The sequence below is a fragment of the Halichoeres trimaculatus genome, unplaced genomic scaffold, assembly GCF_033239565.1.
Source record: "Halichoeres trimaculatus isolate MK-OKI-2021-1 unplaced genomic scaffold, fHalTri1.1 fHalTri1_scaffold_3, whole genome shotgun sequence".
Lineage (NCBI taxonomy): Eukaryota > Metazoa > Chordata > Actinopteri > Labriformes > Labridae > Halichoeres > Halichoeres trimaculatus.
The window spans coordinates 33358044-33374550 of NW_027437181.1; the positions used below are offsets into that span (position 1 = coordinate 33358044).

General features: G+C 40.2%; 1 protein-coding gene across 7 annotated transcripts in view; it reads right to left on the minus strand.

Annotated features, from left to right (window-relative positions):
- Positions 1 to 1939: 1939 nt before the first annotated feature.
- Positions 1940 to 16507, minus strand: part of LOC141787694 (homeobox-containing protein 1-like) — a 33138-nt gene continuing 18570 nt past the window's right edge. Inside the window, exons 7-10 of one of the 7 annotated variants that reach the window (XM_074666321.1) lie at positions 13323 to 13418; positions 12374 to 12462; positions 11373 to 11456; positions 1940 to 10686 (exon numbers count right to left, since the gene is read on the minus strand). In XM_074666321.1, the coding sequence (XP_074522422.1) occupies positions 10381 to 10686; positions 11373 to 11456; positions 12374 to 12462; positions 13323 to 13418 (575 nt within the window). In that variant the 3' untranslated portion in view covers positions 1940 to 10380. Of the gene's footprint in view, positions 10687 to 11372; positions 11457 to 12364; positions 12469 to 13322; positions 13419 to 16507 lie in introns of all 7 variants that reach the window. The other 6 variants (XM_074666318.1, XM_074666320.1, XM_074666317.1 and 3 more) reach the window with 6 other exon arrangements.

Sequence of the window (16507 nt, forward strand, 5' to 3'; positions counted from 1 at the left end):
TCTGGGAGGTGGAACCTTTAGTTATCAGGCTCCTCTTCTTTGGAACCACCTACCACTTGAGGTCCGGGGGACAGACACGGTCCCTACTCTTAGAGTAGACTTAGAACTTCTCTTTTTGATAAAGCTTTTAGTTAGAGCTGGATCAGGTTAAGAACCAGCTCTTAGTTCTGCTGCTATAGGTTTAGACTGTCCAGCGGAAACTAACACACAGAGCTTCTGTTACCCTCCCTCCTTTATCTGTTGGTTTAACTTCTAGTCTTAATGTCCTGTTATAGTTACTAACCATACACCTCTCTGGGCTCTGAGTTTGTCTTGTAGGCTCCTCTGGATCAGTGATGTGGACGGCCTGCTGCTGTGGACCTGTCCGACTCCAGCTGCCAAGGCTTTGGATTGTTGCTGTGGACCGCCTGCTGTCTTGGACCCATAAGTTTCACCTTAACCATCGCCACGGCACCGAACTACCGGCTGTGTGGTTCTGTGTGTGTGTGTGTGTGTGTGTGTGTGTGTGTGTGTGTGTGAGACACACACACTCACTTGAACACACACACTCTAACTCCAACACAGGCTCCTCAGACGTCTGTCTTACATGAGTCTGGTTCTGTCAGAGGTTTCTGCCCGTTAAAGTTTTTCCTTGCCATTGTAACTTGCTAAATGCTGCAGAGGTCTGTTATCATGGTGGGTTAAGATGAGATCAGAATCCTTATCTTGTCTTGATGTTGGGTTTCTGCAAATAAAAGTAATAGTGTCTCATTAGTCACGTTGACGGTCCCAAGCCCGGACCAATTTACAGTCAAGATCGTCATGGTTGTTCTATACCAATGAGTCAACTTCTATAGAATTTTGACTGCTACAGAGCTATCCGTGTTTTAGAGTTCAGAGTGACCGTACCAACAGGTCAAACTGAGGGTTTCAAACTACCACCTCACTCAGAGCTTCATACTTTTAGGACAGTGCCTGACAGGCTTCTGTCCCTGTGAAGCCTCCTCTCCAAACCTAAACCAGGGGTCTGCAACCTTTACAATCAACGGAGCCATTTTGCTTCATCTCACTTGGATTCATGTCATTCCAGGCCCACAAAAGCCATATGTGTATAAAAATCTTGAACATAGTTAAAATATATTGAATAATTATCCAAACATTAAGATTTTTTAATGAATGAAAGTGTAGAAATACAAAATGAAGTCTTGAATTTGATAACAGCCTATATTGATAATGTTGCTCTCATGGCTATTTTTTAGCATCTGCAGATTTCTTGTCATTGAGCAAGTAGATTAAGCCGTCACGTTGGCAGTTAAATAAATCCATTCACACAGAATGAAAATCTGTATTTTCTCCCAGCTTTGTCTTTTTGTTAATTTAGTGATCTTACCAGGGGGGTACAACTTGAGGTTAGCCACAGGTAGAAGGAAAGTTGGTGGGCTGAAGGTAAAGTAGAGAGGTAGCAGGCTTAAGGGTTGGTGTGTTTTGGGGATAGGGTTAGGGTGTTTGTGCTTGATTAATATCCTTTGTAACATCAACAAAAAATATTTATTCAAAGCTACAGAAAGCCACTACCAGAGTCAAAGAGCAGCATGAGGCTCTAGAGGCGTATGTTGCACACCCCTGAGCTAAACCTTCAACATTTAGTTCAAGTGATGGTAAAAAGGGAAATATTTTCATGTATAAGCAGCTTGCTGAGGGGCTTGGGTCCTTACAACCTACCACGAACACTCAACTCTTGCAATTTTTTTTTGTTTTAATCCACTTCAGCACTACTTGTACTGCTTTCAAAGCCATTCAATATTAACTTCCATCAAGCTCTTTAAAGATTTCAGACTAACGGGCCAAGGCAAAATGACCCAGGATCCAAAACTATGACATTTAAATTGTTGATCCTGGCCGACAAGCAGACAAAAACAACAGAGGACTCACAGAGCATGGATCAGTTTTTATTCCCTTGTAAATAGAATATCAATAAAAACACACCTTAAAAATAACAAATAAGGTTTATCCAACAGATGAAAAAGTAACAAAAGGCATATGTAGAGTTTCTACACAGCAATTACAGAACAGTCTACTGTCCAAAAAAGGCACTAAATCTTGAAATAGAGAAGAACAAGAGGGTAGAAATCATGTCAGACCAATAAAACAAACGTCCTGTTGAGCCAAATGAAACGTTAACCACTTAGAAGTTTCTTTTTTTTTTTTAAATGAAAAGTTTGATACATGATAAATGTTTGAACTGGATTCTCTTTTCAGGAAGTATTTACAGTCATTGTCTGATTATGGAGCATTTACATGTTGTGCTGAAATGTCATGTACATAAAAACAACACTTTGGAATAAAAGTCCTCAAACGTCAAACTGCATCATCTTCACAGAAACAGCACACCCCTCTCTTCATTCACAGAGCAGACCTCAGATCAGATCAGATCCTCTACAGACCTGAGAACACCGTCATCAACATGAACTCTGAAACCGTCATAATCACAAGAAATGACCATTGAAATGGCAGGACACCAATTCACAACAAAGACTGAAATCGTGCAGAAAGTGCACGTGTTGGACAGGAGTGTAGACCTGGATCTGACCTGAAACAGTCTGCTTTGTCCCTGTGAAGGACCAAAAGATGATTCTTTCAAAATAAAATAGAAAAAGGCAACAGAGGAATGAAGGCAGATGGTAAAACTACAAACAGAATCAGTTCCAGACACACAGAGTTCATGAGGAGTCTGAAGATTACAGAAGACCTGGGCAGACGAGCATACAGACGTCTTATTTTCCTGTTTTACCCTGACAGTGAATTCATTTCAGTGTTTCTTGAGATCTCATCTGTGAGAGAGATAGTGAAAGCTTGAGTACCCAGAGTTAGAAGATTGTCTGGTCAACCAGAAAATCTGTGAGAGAACAGGCTTCATGTGGAGATTACTGGATAAAAATTAATTTGTTATGATTGGAATTAAAAACAGAGAAAATGAAACGTATGGATGTACGTCTGCTCAGAAGAGAACTGGAAGAGCAAAAGTTTTATTGTTGTTTTTGTTACTCATATTCTTCTATGTTTCTATCTTACTGAACAAAGTCTGAATGTGCATTTCAAGTTGATGGACAAACTCACTCACTTTCCAGCACTCTGACTCTTTCAACTTGCAAGTCAAATTAAAGGTAGGGTATGCAGGTAGGGTATTCCTAAAAAATAAAATGCCAACTTTTACAGGAACAATTCTGCTCAATTGTCAGTTCTAGGCCTCTACAAATATGTGTCAGTGTCTGTCTGCCTCAGCCACCTCCTCAGCCTGTATTTTGACGTTATAGTAGTTTCAGAGCGTCTCTGGGTGGAGAGTAAGCGTGGTTACCTCAGCCAATCACTCTGCAAGTGACTTTGAGTGTTGATTAGCGAGTGGAGGAAGCTATCCCGAGCAGCTACGATAGTGGACGTAGCACAGAGAAAGAAAAACAACCATCGTGAAACCAAACGCCAAACAGATAAGCTTTTCACTAAACAAGGGTGAAGCTTGACTACACTTTCAATCGCTTTCGGGCACTTGGAGAGCAGCTCAGGATGAAGAGCAATGCAAGTTTGCTTTCTGCTGAGCAAGTATGTGTCAAATACTCCTGATTAGCTTGTGCTAACATGCCAAGTCAGACGCCCAGCTCTGGGCCCTGTTCTACGAAGAAAGTTCAGCCTAGCGAGATAGCCTTGGAGCTACCTCGCTGAACTGAGCGCGATAGCCGGCGGTTTCGCTACACGGTTTTACAATGCTGGTTATTAAGTTGATCCAGCTAGGCAATGAGGCGCGTGCACACATATAAGGCGGAGCCCGCTGCATCTGACCAATCGCGAACATGGAGCAGTCTGGAGCGTCAGAGCAGGCCGGGAAGAGAAGGACCGCATACTTCACACAGGAGGAGCAGGAGGTGATCATGAGGAAGTATGACGAGCTGAAACATGTAATTAACGTTAAAAGCAACACCGTCGCCGCTGCTAAAGCACGAAAGCTGGCAGAAAATTGCTGACAGTCTAAATGCGTAAGTGTAGTGGTGTAGTGCAAAAAAAAAAAATCTTTTGTACCATTATCATCCTGAAATAGCACTGTTCAACATGCACTTTTACTGTAACATGTAACATATTTCTTAGATGAATTTATTCATTTGTTCATTCCTATCGTGTTTAAATTTTTTGTGTGATATGTAGCCCACACGAGCCCTACATGAATTCCTGTCACAATTTTAATACGGCCAATAAAATATTGTCATGGAACAGAAGTGTTGGCATTAAAGATCTTATTATGGGAAGAGTTCTTCATTCCCTTTAACTACCTGTAGAAAGTGTCATGTACTACCAACCCCTCCCTGGAAAACCGGTACCTTTCATTAAGGTGGTCATCCGAAAAAGAGAGTGGGTCGGGCTTCGATGTCCACGGGATCCTCTAAGAACGGACAAGCCATTTTTTTGTGAGGGCTCATTGGTCAGTGGGCGGGGTTTTTAAAGTCCGCGAGTTCAATCTGGAACCTAACCTGCCCTGGAGCAGGATAGCCGTTCAGTGCACGTTGCCATGGAGACTCGCCTCGCTGTGGAGTGATCCCGAGTCGTAGAACAGGGAATCCGGAACCTATCCTCAAAGCTACTTCGCTAGGCAGTAATCCTGCTTCGTAGAACAGGGCCCTGGAGTCTCTCCCACGTAGAAACACGATGCTGCAGGCGGTTGCTGGGCTAGTTAGTGAATGTGTTCACGTAGTCATGGTCAGAGGCTGTGGGTGTGTGCTGCCGCTGGCACTGAGCCAAGGAGGAGGAGCCCAGTTTGAATTTGTATTTACTAACAAAATACAAAATTCCTGCAGACCCTACCTTTAAGGTCATAAATTTAAAGTGAAATGAAACAGAGTCAGGAAAAACAAACTGAAGAATCTTTAGATAAAAACACAAGGATCAAATGTTGGCTGTTGTACACGTTACACCTCATGATGTTGATATTTTGAATAAACGACCCCTCACATCAGAGCCTTTTACTCCTTTTCTTACTCCTGTTTCTGATCATTCTGACACGTTTTAACAAAGTCACCAAACTGAGGCTGATTATTGCCGTTTAACAGCTCGACTCGTTAATAAGCATTAGTGAAGTCAGCTTCATGTTTCAACACGTCCAAAACATCATAACTGACACATGAAGCTGAGACAGCAGCCTCATGTGCAACATTTACACTTTGTTTTATTCTTTTTAAATCTCTCGTGGTTTTACATTTTCATCCCTTTTTTTTCTCTCTGGTGTTTCGGCTCTTAAGTAACTACGAATGACTCTTACAGTATAAACTACTGCGTTTCACATCAAATCAATCTGCTGCCTCAGAACATTTTTAAAGACAACCATGAAGGCAGCGACCGCAACGGTTTAAAGCCCTGAAATAATCTCAAAACAGCACATTGTCTTTAATGAATCCACAGATTCACTTCAGAAAGGCTTCTGCTTGGCAGATTCAAACCATAAAAAATAAACAATAAAAAGCTTTTTCCATCCCTTAGTGGGAGACAAGACTTTGATATTTGCTGCAAATAATTCACACCGATAACAAAAAGCTACATAATGGACTAATAATACCTCAGAGTTTCATAAATGCTTAAAGCAAGGACACTGAAGACAGCTCTGCTGCCGTAGAATTAAAGAGACATTCCACCAAAAAGCTTCAAAACTCAAACATTCAGTCTGAAACAACACCAAGCAGTTGTGTTAGTTTTTCACCAGGATGAGCAGGAAACAAAAGTTCACCTTTAAGGGACTGTGTCAGAGGAGGGCGGAATAAACTTTTTTTTTTTGAGTGGAATTTCCTCTTTTCTTTCAATCCTGATCTTTATTGGCCTTTATCGACTTTAGAAGGAATTTCCCTTTTGATAAACAACACTGGCGTTTCTGTTGAGTCAGATGAGCAAGTGAAGATCTTTGCGGCCTCTCCTCTCTTTTCCTCTCCTCTCTTTTCCTCTCCTCTCTTTTCCTCTCCTCTCCTCTCCTCTCCTCTCCTCTCCTCTCCTCTCCTCTCCTCTCCTCTCCTCTCCTCTCCTCTCCTCTCCTCTCCTCTCCTCTCCTCTCCTCCTCTGAATTTTGTATCTGATTTCTGATTCACATTGAAGCAGCTGGAGGAATCTGCGGCTGTAGCTTATGTCTGTGGGGCTGAAGTGAGGTATTTGTGTTGAGTTAACTCTGAACTAGTAGCTTAGCCTGTAGAGCACCTGGTGAAGAGGAACTATGACCCATGTGAATGAAGCCGCGTCACAGCTGGCTGTCATCTGATTAGCTTATTGGATCAGTTTGTGTACAGTGATGTGTGTGTACAGCCGTTGTAGAAGTCCGCTAAAAAGGACACTTTTAACACTTCTCAGGTGTTTGACAGAAAATACATTAAATCCACTTAATTTGGCGTGGTTATTTCAGATATTCAAGAGGCAGGTGGAAATGACTCCACGTGGTTTAGCTTTACTTTCTCATCAGTGTGGCACATTCTGCCTGATGTTATTAAGCTTATATGTTAGCAGTAAGATTTTTTAAAAGGTGAACAGTTTGTCCCTGCTTTGTTTAGGATAGGATAGAACTTTATTTTCATTGTAACAAGTACAACGGGATTGAAGATTTATGGCTTTTTAATTAAAAACAAAGAGAAAAAAATCTAGCTTTAGCATTCAAACATCCTCAACTTCGTCCAGACGACAAGTGTTTTGGTAATACTTTACAGCTGGAGTTGTCATTTAATAGCGTTTTTGTTTTTCTTCTTCTAAAAAGAGACAAAGCTTGTCTCATCCAACCCGTTTGTCAGACTCTGGTGAAGAACTCTCTCTCTGTAAAAGACTTTAAAGACGAAAACATTTCACAACCCTCATGAGGATGGAGGTGTACACAAATGCAGAAAAGGACTTCTACAAGGGCTGTTTTGACTTTGCTTTGATTGGTCGAGTGCAATCAAACATTAATCATTTAGCTTAAAACACTTTTTTCTAAACACTACACACTTTCCACATGCCTCTGTCTCATTGTTCTGCCTCTCTGGTCCGTTAAATCCTGATCTATGAAACGTTCAAACAGTTTGGACAGAAAGCACCATGATACTGACCCCGTAAAGTGTCGTTTCAAATATAACTTTAAATATGGACAGTGTGTTTAGAACACATGGTACATCCAGCACAGATATACCTCAAACAGAAATGCATTTAGTTTGCAATAATTTGACACATCTGATGCGTCTCTGATAAGCACGTCTCTAGAACGTCCAGCCATGACTATCATACACTCAGAAAATACAACAAATTCAAACGTAATACTTTGGCTAATGCTTCACTCACCTTACACCAAGAAACACTCATAGTATCTCTCATCTGAAGCTAATAAGTCTATATACTGTAGATAGAAATGGATCAGGGTACATATATATACCCACACAGTTTATATAATATACTGTATATATGTATGTGTGTATATGCATACATACATGTGTGGTCTGAGTATATATTCACTTTACTCTAACACCTGTAGCATCTATGAACAGTTTCACTGTTAGAACTCCTCCAACAGACCTAATCTGTATGATTATAGATCGTCTCACAGTGATCATCCGTTCTGACCCTCTGATCGCCTGATGACGGGGTGAAAGGGCACTAATGACAGCACTCACTCATATGTTGACGGTTTCTTGAATAAGTGAGTTTTTTCGTTTTTTCAATGGAAGCAAAAAGACGCTGTTTGGTTTGGATTTTACACACAGCTGAATACTCTATTTTGATATTTATTTACCACAGAGGGTTTGTGTGACGGGACATGATGCGACACAGATGCCCTCTGTTGGGGAAACAATGACACTGGAGTGAAACAGATAAATGTTTGCCTAGGGCAGTCAGACTGGACAGAGATCCTTCCAGGTGACCTAAGATATGGTGAACTCATCTGGTTAAAAGAGTCCCAGCTTTGTGACACTGATAATTTTAAAAGCTTGATCTGTTTTTATCTAGATGATGTTATAAAATTTTCTTAGTTTTCAGTATGAGCATGGATGCTCCTTCGCAGTGCAGCGCAGTGACTGCAACTCTCTCAGTTAAAAGCAGATCTTCTCTGGCATCTGTAAAAGAATTAAATCATTTCAGTTCAATTCTGGGAGCTGCAGAGCTGGAGCTGAGACGCCTGTTTCTTATCTATTATTTTTTAGATTCATCTGGTTATCCCCACCATTTCCAGACCAGATAAAATAATAAGTGAAGTAAAATTAAAATCTAAACAGAAACAAGGCATCAGATTCAGACATTGAAAGTTAACATCTTAAATTTTAAAGTGAGCCCTCGCCAATTTCTAGGCAAATGACTGAACAGACACAACATGTGAAGATAGCACAGAGACTACATAATAAATGGACATAGGCTGTTTTCCAAACTGCCTAATGCATACAACATGTGAATGTAGTATGTAGAAGGCACTGCATACTACTTACTGCTTTAGCATGTAGTATGTAGTCTGACTGTTCTGTTGGGTCTGTTTTGTAGTATGCTACTTTAAAATGGGTAAATCTTGCAATTGAAGTTTTGTTTTTAATCATATCACAGCAAAATCATCATATTTGTTTTTCAATCTTTCACCAAAATTTAAATATTTTTTTTAGAATAAATCTGGAAGAGATTGACTTTTTATTTTACAGCCAATGGAAAAACACATCCAAATGATCCACGTATGATTTAAAAAAGTGAATCAGGGGTGTATATGGGCTTTATTGAATTGGTTGAAGTAAACGCCTCTTTAAGACTAGAAGTGACAAGATGTACCGCTGTTTCTTTCACATCACTTCACTTCACTTTTATCTCAATGACCGTCTAACATTGGTGAAGTTTTATTGAAGTTTTATTGAAGAATTTCATGGATCAGTAGGATATCTGGGGGTTTTTGGCACACTGCAGACTGTGCAAGTTTATGCATACTATTTACAACTGGCTGAATTTTGGCCAAATAGTAGGCACTGCTAGTGTAGTAGGCAGTTTGGAAAACAGCCATGGTCTCAACGTCATCACCCGTCTGTGGCCATGTTGGAAGTGGGTTGGGCTTCCAGTCTCCACACTTACAGCTTTAGGGCACCATCAGTCACATGAGCTGAGCTGTGCCTCTGATTGGCCGAAGTCACAATATTAATATCATCTACACTGCTGAGTTAGAAAACAATTCACACTCCCCTAAATTGCGTGCCGATACTGAAATGACCAATTCAGAGATGTTTTAGGAACAGGCTGTAAATGTGTTTTTACCTGCTGTGAAAACTACTTTTTTGGCTTGTGACTTCCAGTACTTCCCGAGCTAGGAGTACACTCGAGAAACAGCAGATTTTAGCACTGATTTTAGCAGATTTTAGTGTCTCATTTTTTTTACCCTTTTCAAGCAGTTTAGGTGACAATTTGTCTTTTAAATATCTTAAAATAAGACATTTTTTCTTGACTCTTTTGGGGCAACAATAAAAGGTATTTTTTCCTAACACTCCACAGATAGTTCTGTTTCCAGACCAGCATGATTCGGTTTTTAAATATCATATTTAAGTATTCAGTTGTTCACAAAATGCAAAATGTTTTTCGGTCTTTCTTTGCTTCCATATCTTAAGCTCACATCACGAGTGTGGTGTATGAGGAGGTTTTTTTATATTTATATATATATATACCTTTAAATCATCTCAGGCCCAAAGAAACTCCAGCAAACAGCTGTGACCTCTATGACTCCAAGCTTATTCTGCTGTTCTTCTCACTGGAAGGAATTAACAGCAAACATTAAAAAATGTAATCAACTGCGATGATATGCGCTACATCAGTTAGCACGGACTTAACTCTGAAGTTCATATATTTCTCTTTTGAGGCTGTTCAGTTGTGTTGTGATCACAGTGAAAGACCCTGAAACTATTGGAACCACGTTTCATCCACAGATAAATCCTGAAGTGAAAACAAGGTTTCCAAAGAAATCTGTACAATGCCACATGTCCTGTTAGACAGTGCGGGACGAAAGATTTAAAAGGCTCAAGAAATGCACATGAACAAAGACTCTGAGAGGAGATAAAACATGTTATCACATGTCATGATTAAATCATTCATAATTTAGTTTTCTGTCTTTGATCTGTTGATACTTGAGCATTTTACATCTCCCAGTCTGAGGACAACTTTAACAAATGAGCGTTTATCATCAGTATTAGCATTATTTAATATACTAGTAATGCCTAAAAGAGTGTAGCAGAGCAGGTTGGTGGTTGGAGGTAGGGTTGGGAGGTATCTCAGGGTTGGAGTTTACTCGACTTTTGGTCATTTTTTTTCACGTGTTACATTCCTATAAAATCTGTTTGCATATAAACACACCTCTGATCCTGTTCCATTCATAACCCCGACTTTACATCATCCACGCGCCTTTTAGTCCTCCTCCAGCGTCTCCGTCTTGATGTCGTTTCCCATACTGCACCTTGCTCCTTCCACCTGATTGACAGCGGCCTTCTCCACACTGATTGGGTCCTGGGACTCGGACAGCTCGCTGTGGATGGTGGGTTCCTCCTGAAGGGCAGGTGAGGGAGGGGACCAGGACGCGCCTGTCAGTCTGGCACCTTCCGCCTGGGGGCCCGCCCCTGAAACGAGGGAGCGACCAATCAGAGAAGCACCTCTCTGTCCAGACAAGGCTCCTCTACTCAGAGCAGAGAACCAGCTGGGGAGCAGAGTGGGAACCTGTGTGAGAAACAAAAGGGGCGTCAGAGGAGATTTTTCTTATTTCAGTTGTTCTTCTCTTTAAAGGGATACTTCAAGTTATTGGGATTTTAGTATACAGAGTGTTTTAGCCCCGGGAGACACGGGCAGCTCTGCCAAACAATGAAGCAGCAGAAAAGCTACCATCCACTGCAGATGAGGCCAGCTCTGCTTCATTTAACCCATTCTCATTCAGACCCAAACACTGACAGTGTTGAACGTGTAAAAGAGGAAGTATTGTGTTTCTTGGACTTCATACTGTCCCCCCTGGGAAATCAGGACTCCTTTGAGTGTAACATTCACTATTATCAGCTGCTTTATGCAACACACTCCAAAAAACTATGATATGGATCAGTGTTAATTTGTCGACTAAGACTATAACAAAAAATATTCGTCGCCAAACCTTTTTCCCAGATGAAAAATAAAGTCTAAATAAAAAGTCAGGCATGATGTTGCAGACTTGACGAAATATAACAAAAACACTTTCAGCAACAAAAACTAACGAGACGAACATGCATGTAGTGGCACTGGGTTAAATGTGTCACTCAAGCTGAAAACACTGTCTCTGGGCCGCCTGCACCGGCTGCTCTTTTTTTTTTTTTTCTTCATAAATAGCCGCCTGTTACCTTGACAACACGCCTGCGTGTGTGTGTGAGTTTGGACTGTACCTGGGTTGGAGAGGACAGGTCAGCTCGGCTGAAACCAAAGTGTCTGGCTGAAGCTCTCTTGTCAAATAAGGACACCTCACAGCCCTGTGAAAGCGCAGACGTGTGTGTTACACAACACTCCAGTCTTAATACGGTCAAAGTGCTCAGAGTCACAGTCATCTGACTTCTTCAAAATAAGTTTGACAAATGTTCAAACACAGTTCTCACTTTTCTACAACCAATTTAAAAGACTTCCCAGAAAGTGTTCAGATTAAACAAAGCATCAGAAAAGAAATAGCTTAATGTTTATTGTTTTGATATAAGATTGAAAAAATAAAGCAGAAGACTTTGAGGCTTTTTATTCAGGGTTTCTTGGTCATCTCTCAGAAAGATTGGATTCACCCTGTGACCCTTTAGAAGAGATCTTCTATTTTTAAACATCTCTACTCAAAGGAAACATACAGCAACCTTTGCTTCCTGAACTTGATTTTATTTCACTTTAAAGAGGGTGCGTTTATGGTTTCATCCTGTCCCTGTGGCACCCTTGTAGTAGCTTCACATGATTTATAGCTCAGAAATAAACTTATTTTTCTCTCACTGCTGTTTTAGAAAATCTTTATTTTAACCTCTGTCTGAAACACTTTGTTTGAGCTGCTGTCTCTTTAAGACTCTCTGCTCCACAAACCCCCTTCCTCTGATTGGCCAGCCCTCTGGAGGCCTGTTGAAGGTGGTAGTAAGTGGGGAGTTACAATGTGACTTGTTTTTCTAGGACAGAAACTTGCCAAAATAGGTTTTGGTTTTTACTCTGTCTTTTTTCCACAAGATACTTTATTGAAATTTGAAATAAATGAAAACTGTAACTATTTAAATAAAAAGAAGCCAGCAGGTCGTCATTTTTAACTCTTTGTGTCACTGTGTAAGCATAATGTCACTCATTCATTCATACACCTGAAGAGCACAGTGACTCCTGTATTTATCACGTTGTCACTATGGAGGAGAGACTCTGTCATCACCTGGGTTACCTGGTCAGGGAAGTCGTTGCCATCCACCTCGTCACTGTTGGACTGACCTCCTGGACTCTGAACCTCGATGCCATGACTCTCCAAGATGGCTGCTTCTTCAAAAACACAAACCTTATCATAGCATATCGACCACGTACAACAACAAGACTGTACAACAACTGAGCTGAATGGAGCTGCTTTTTCACTGCAGGACCACATCCTGTTACTACTGAAAATCACACAGAGTGCAGACAGGTGTGTGTGTGTGTGTTCTTCAGTGAGACTAGAGAGTGTGTGAAACTCTTCACCGAACATAATAGTGTGTGTTGGATGGGTGAGGGTCAATAAAGATCTGTTGTAAGGAGTGGAATCTGTTTCATGTGTTCATTGATTCACTCAGACACAAGAATCTGGAAGAGGGAAACTTTAAAACACTGTTCCTTTAAGAAAAAAAAACATCTGGGGTTAAGACTTCTGAGGCTGTTTGATACAGGAGTGGACATTATTAGAGACTGCACACTTCATCTGACCTTTCTGCTAACGCACAGAGGGCCTGATTAACAAAAGGATTATGCACTTGCTCCTGTAAGATTTGTGCAGATGACAGAAAAAGACACAAGCTGATTAACAAAGATCACATCAAAGTTCAATGCTCCCAAACTGCAGTGCAGAGGTGTCATGAAGCCGAATGTCACCTTGAAATTAATTTTGAAATAACCAAAAAAGTAAAAAAAGCACAGAGCTGTAAAACTTGGTGAGTGCTGAATCTCATTAGTACCGAGGCGTGAGGTAAAGCTTGAGCCAGAAGAGACAGTGTGATTAATTGATGATCTGTTCTTAGTGAATACCTGTGACTTTCTAATCACATCTCCGTTGTAACGCTAGGCCATATTATGCAAACAACTCAGAAAACAAACACTTGTTCTGACAAAACAACACGCATAAGCTTAGAGACAGAGGAAGACATTACCAATGTTAGCGCGCCTCTTGATGTCTTTGCGTCGGTTGGCGAACCAGTTGTAGACCTTGAGAGATGTTACCCTCTCTAGATCTGATAGCTTCTTTCCTGTAACACAATCACATCACACACAGGATAACACTTGAAATCTGGTAATGTTCTCAAAAACATACACACACTCTAATATTTTGTTGGACCGCCTTTAGCTTTGATTACAGCACGCATTTGCTGTAGCATTGTTTTGATAAGCTTCTGCAATGTTGCAAGACTTATTTCCATCCAGTATTGCGCTAATTTTTCACCAAGATCTTTCATTGATGATGGTAGAGTCTGACCGCTGCACAAAGCCTTCTCCAGCACATCCCAAAGATCCTCAATGGGGTTAAGGTCTGGACTCTGTGGTGGCAAATCCATGTGTGAAAATGATGACTCATGCTCCCTAAAGTAGCGATAGAAGGATATGGATTTTTCTGGGCTAATACCGATACCGATTATTTGTATTCAAGGAGGCCGATAACCAATATTCGAAGCCGATATCAATTTGCAGTCAAGGTGCAAATATCAGTGTCAAAATTTTCAACAATACAAACTCCAACACTTAACTTCACTCAAATACCTTCAAGCATGAGTTTATTAAAGAGCTCCCAGGCTCAGCAGCATGTTTTATAAAGTTAAATGAAAACTTAATAAAATAAAAAGCTAAAGTTTTCTACAGTAAATAAAGTTTTCCAAAATTTCAATGTAACTGCAATAACTGTAATACGTGCACTGCTGATTGGCTGTTTCCAGAGCCATGGCTCTGCTTGTAACCAATCAGATGGTACTGTGGGTGGGGCAGTGCTGGGGACTGAGCAGTGACTGCAGACAGCGGAGCGGCTGCATCAGAGCCGCAACAATGCAGTTTTAAATTTGTTTCTTATGGGCTGTCAGATTTAAAAAAAAGGCTGATGCCGATATGCCTCAAAATGCCAAATATCTGCCCCGATAATCGGTCATTCTCTACCCTAAACTAGAGCCCGACCGATTATTCGGTCTGATTATGCCAGTCACCGATTAATCAACATCGGCCAAAATGTAGCCGATTATGAAAAATTTTGCTCCGTGGAGATTCTGTCACTCCTGTTCCTGTGTGTTTGTGTGTTGAGCTGCACACTGCCCGAGTGCCTGCCCCTCCGTCCACCATTATGTAATGTAAGACTATAGAACGGCGTTTTAACGTCGTTTTAGTTGCTTTTCTGAGAGATAAACAGAGATAAATGGTACTGTTATTTCACATGTCCACCATTATCTACTGTAAGACTATAATACGATGTTTTAACGTTGTGTAAGTTGCTCATTGTGTATTCACAGCCTGACTTTTTTTTCTACTTACTGTGTTTGAAGTTTGACTTCTTTATTTATTACTGTGTTTACAGCTTGTTCTTATTTATCATTGGTTAACACTACAGTTCTTATGTTGACAGTTTTATAATTAAAGTTCCTTGTTTTAATTTAATAGTGTTCTGACTCTGTCTTGAATTAATGGGTATTATAATGATTTGTGTTCATATACAGTAAATTATTTATTTATTTATTTGCCCCCAGTATCGGTATCAGCATCAGCCCCAAAAATCCCATATCGGTCTGGCTCTACCATGAACAACTCTTTTTCAATTTGAGCCTGATGAGTCCTGGCATTTTCATCTTGGAATATGGCCGTGCCATCAGGGAAGAAAAACTCCATTAATGGACTAACCTGGTCATTCAGTATATTCAGGCAGTCACCTGACCTCACTCTTTGAGCACAGACTGTTGCTGAACCTGGACCTGACCAACTGCAGATCATACCCAGATCATAGCACTGCCCCCACAGGCTTGGACAGTAGGCACTAGGCATGATGGGAGCATCACTTCATCTGCCTCTCTTCTTACCCTGATGGCCCATCACTCTGGAACAGGGTCAATCTGTACTCATCCGACCACATGACTTTCTTCTATTGCTCCAGAGTCCAATCTTTATGCTCCCTGGCCAATTTAAGCATTTTTTCTCTGGTTAGCCTCACTGATCTCTGACTGACAGTGATCAGACTCTACCGTCATTAATGAAAGATCTTGGTGAAAAATTAATGCAACACTGGATGAAAATAAATCTTGTGACATTGCAGAAGCTTATTGAAACAATGCCACAGCGAATGTGTGCTGTAATCAAAGCTAAATCTGTCCAATGAAACATCAGAGTGTGTGACCTTTTTCTTTGGTGGCGACTTTTTTTGGCTGGGCAGTTTATAGAAGACATTTTGTCCTCCTGCCAAGTAGATGTTAAAAAGACAGAGTTTAAAACGTCACATGCTAGAAATCCTGAACTAAATGTATTTTATTTTGGAACACCTGGGTCATATTTACAGTATGTATGTGGGAAAGATACATGTATGTCCTAAATTCAATGTATGTCCAAACATAATTCTAACGAGCCAGAACTCCAGCCATGACATGAACCAGTGCGACCATTTCCTCTGCAATGTTCAATTTTATAGAGTTATTGGATCTCAGTCTTATCAAAATGCAACACACACTACAAAAACTGGAATCAAGCAACTATTTATGTTTCACTTTCAATAAAAGTTGTCTAACTAGAACTGATACGAGCCACATTCGACTGACAGGTCCAGAGAAATGTCTAGATATAAAATATGAGAAGAACAAATGGGTTAAAAAATGTACTTGTTTAGGATTTTGAATTAACACATTTTTCTTATTTTGAGAAACTAAAGGAGTACATTTTTTAACCATTTTTTAAATGTAATATCTTATATCTGGATATTTTCTAAACTTGTCAGGTGAATTTGGTTGATCTTAAGGCTAATCAGACATTTTTTATTGAAAATAAGAAATATTTGCTTAGATTTCAGTTTGTGTAGTGCACCATGTGTGATAATGAAGCGTTATTTCATTACGGAATATATAAGAATAATTTTAATTTAATGATTACAATCATTATTGAATATTATATTTACTGACCCTCATTTTCTACCTTTACCACTTTTAATCAACTAAACTTTTTCTCTGGAAGACTGTGACAAACAAAGATCTGAAAAGGATTATTCTTTATCCTATATCATCTAATTCGATCAACAACACCTCTTTATTTCTTTAAATCATAATGAGTAAACTTGGATTTAACAACTAATATGGGCTCTCATAGGTCATGTTATTGTCTA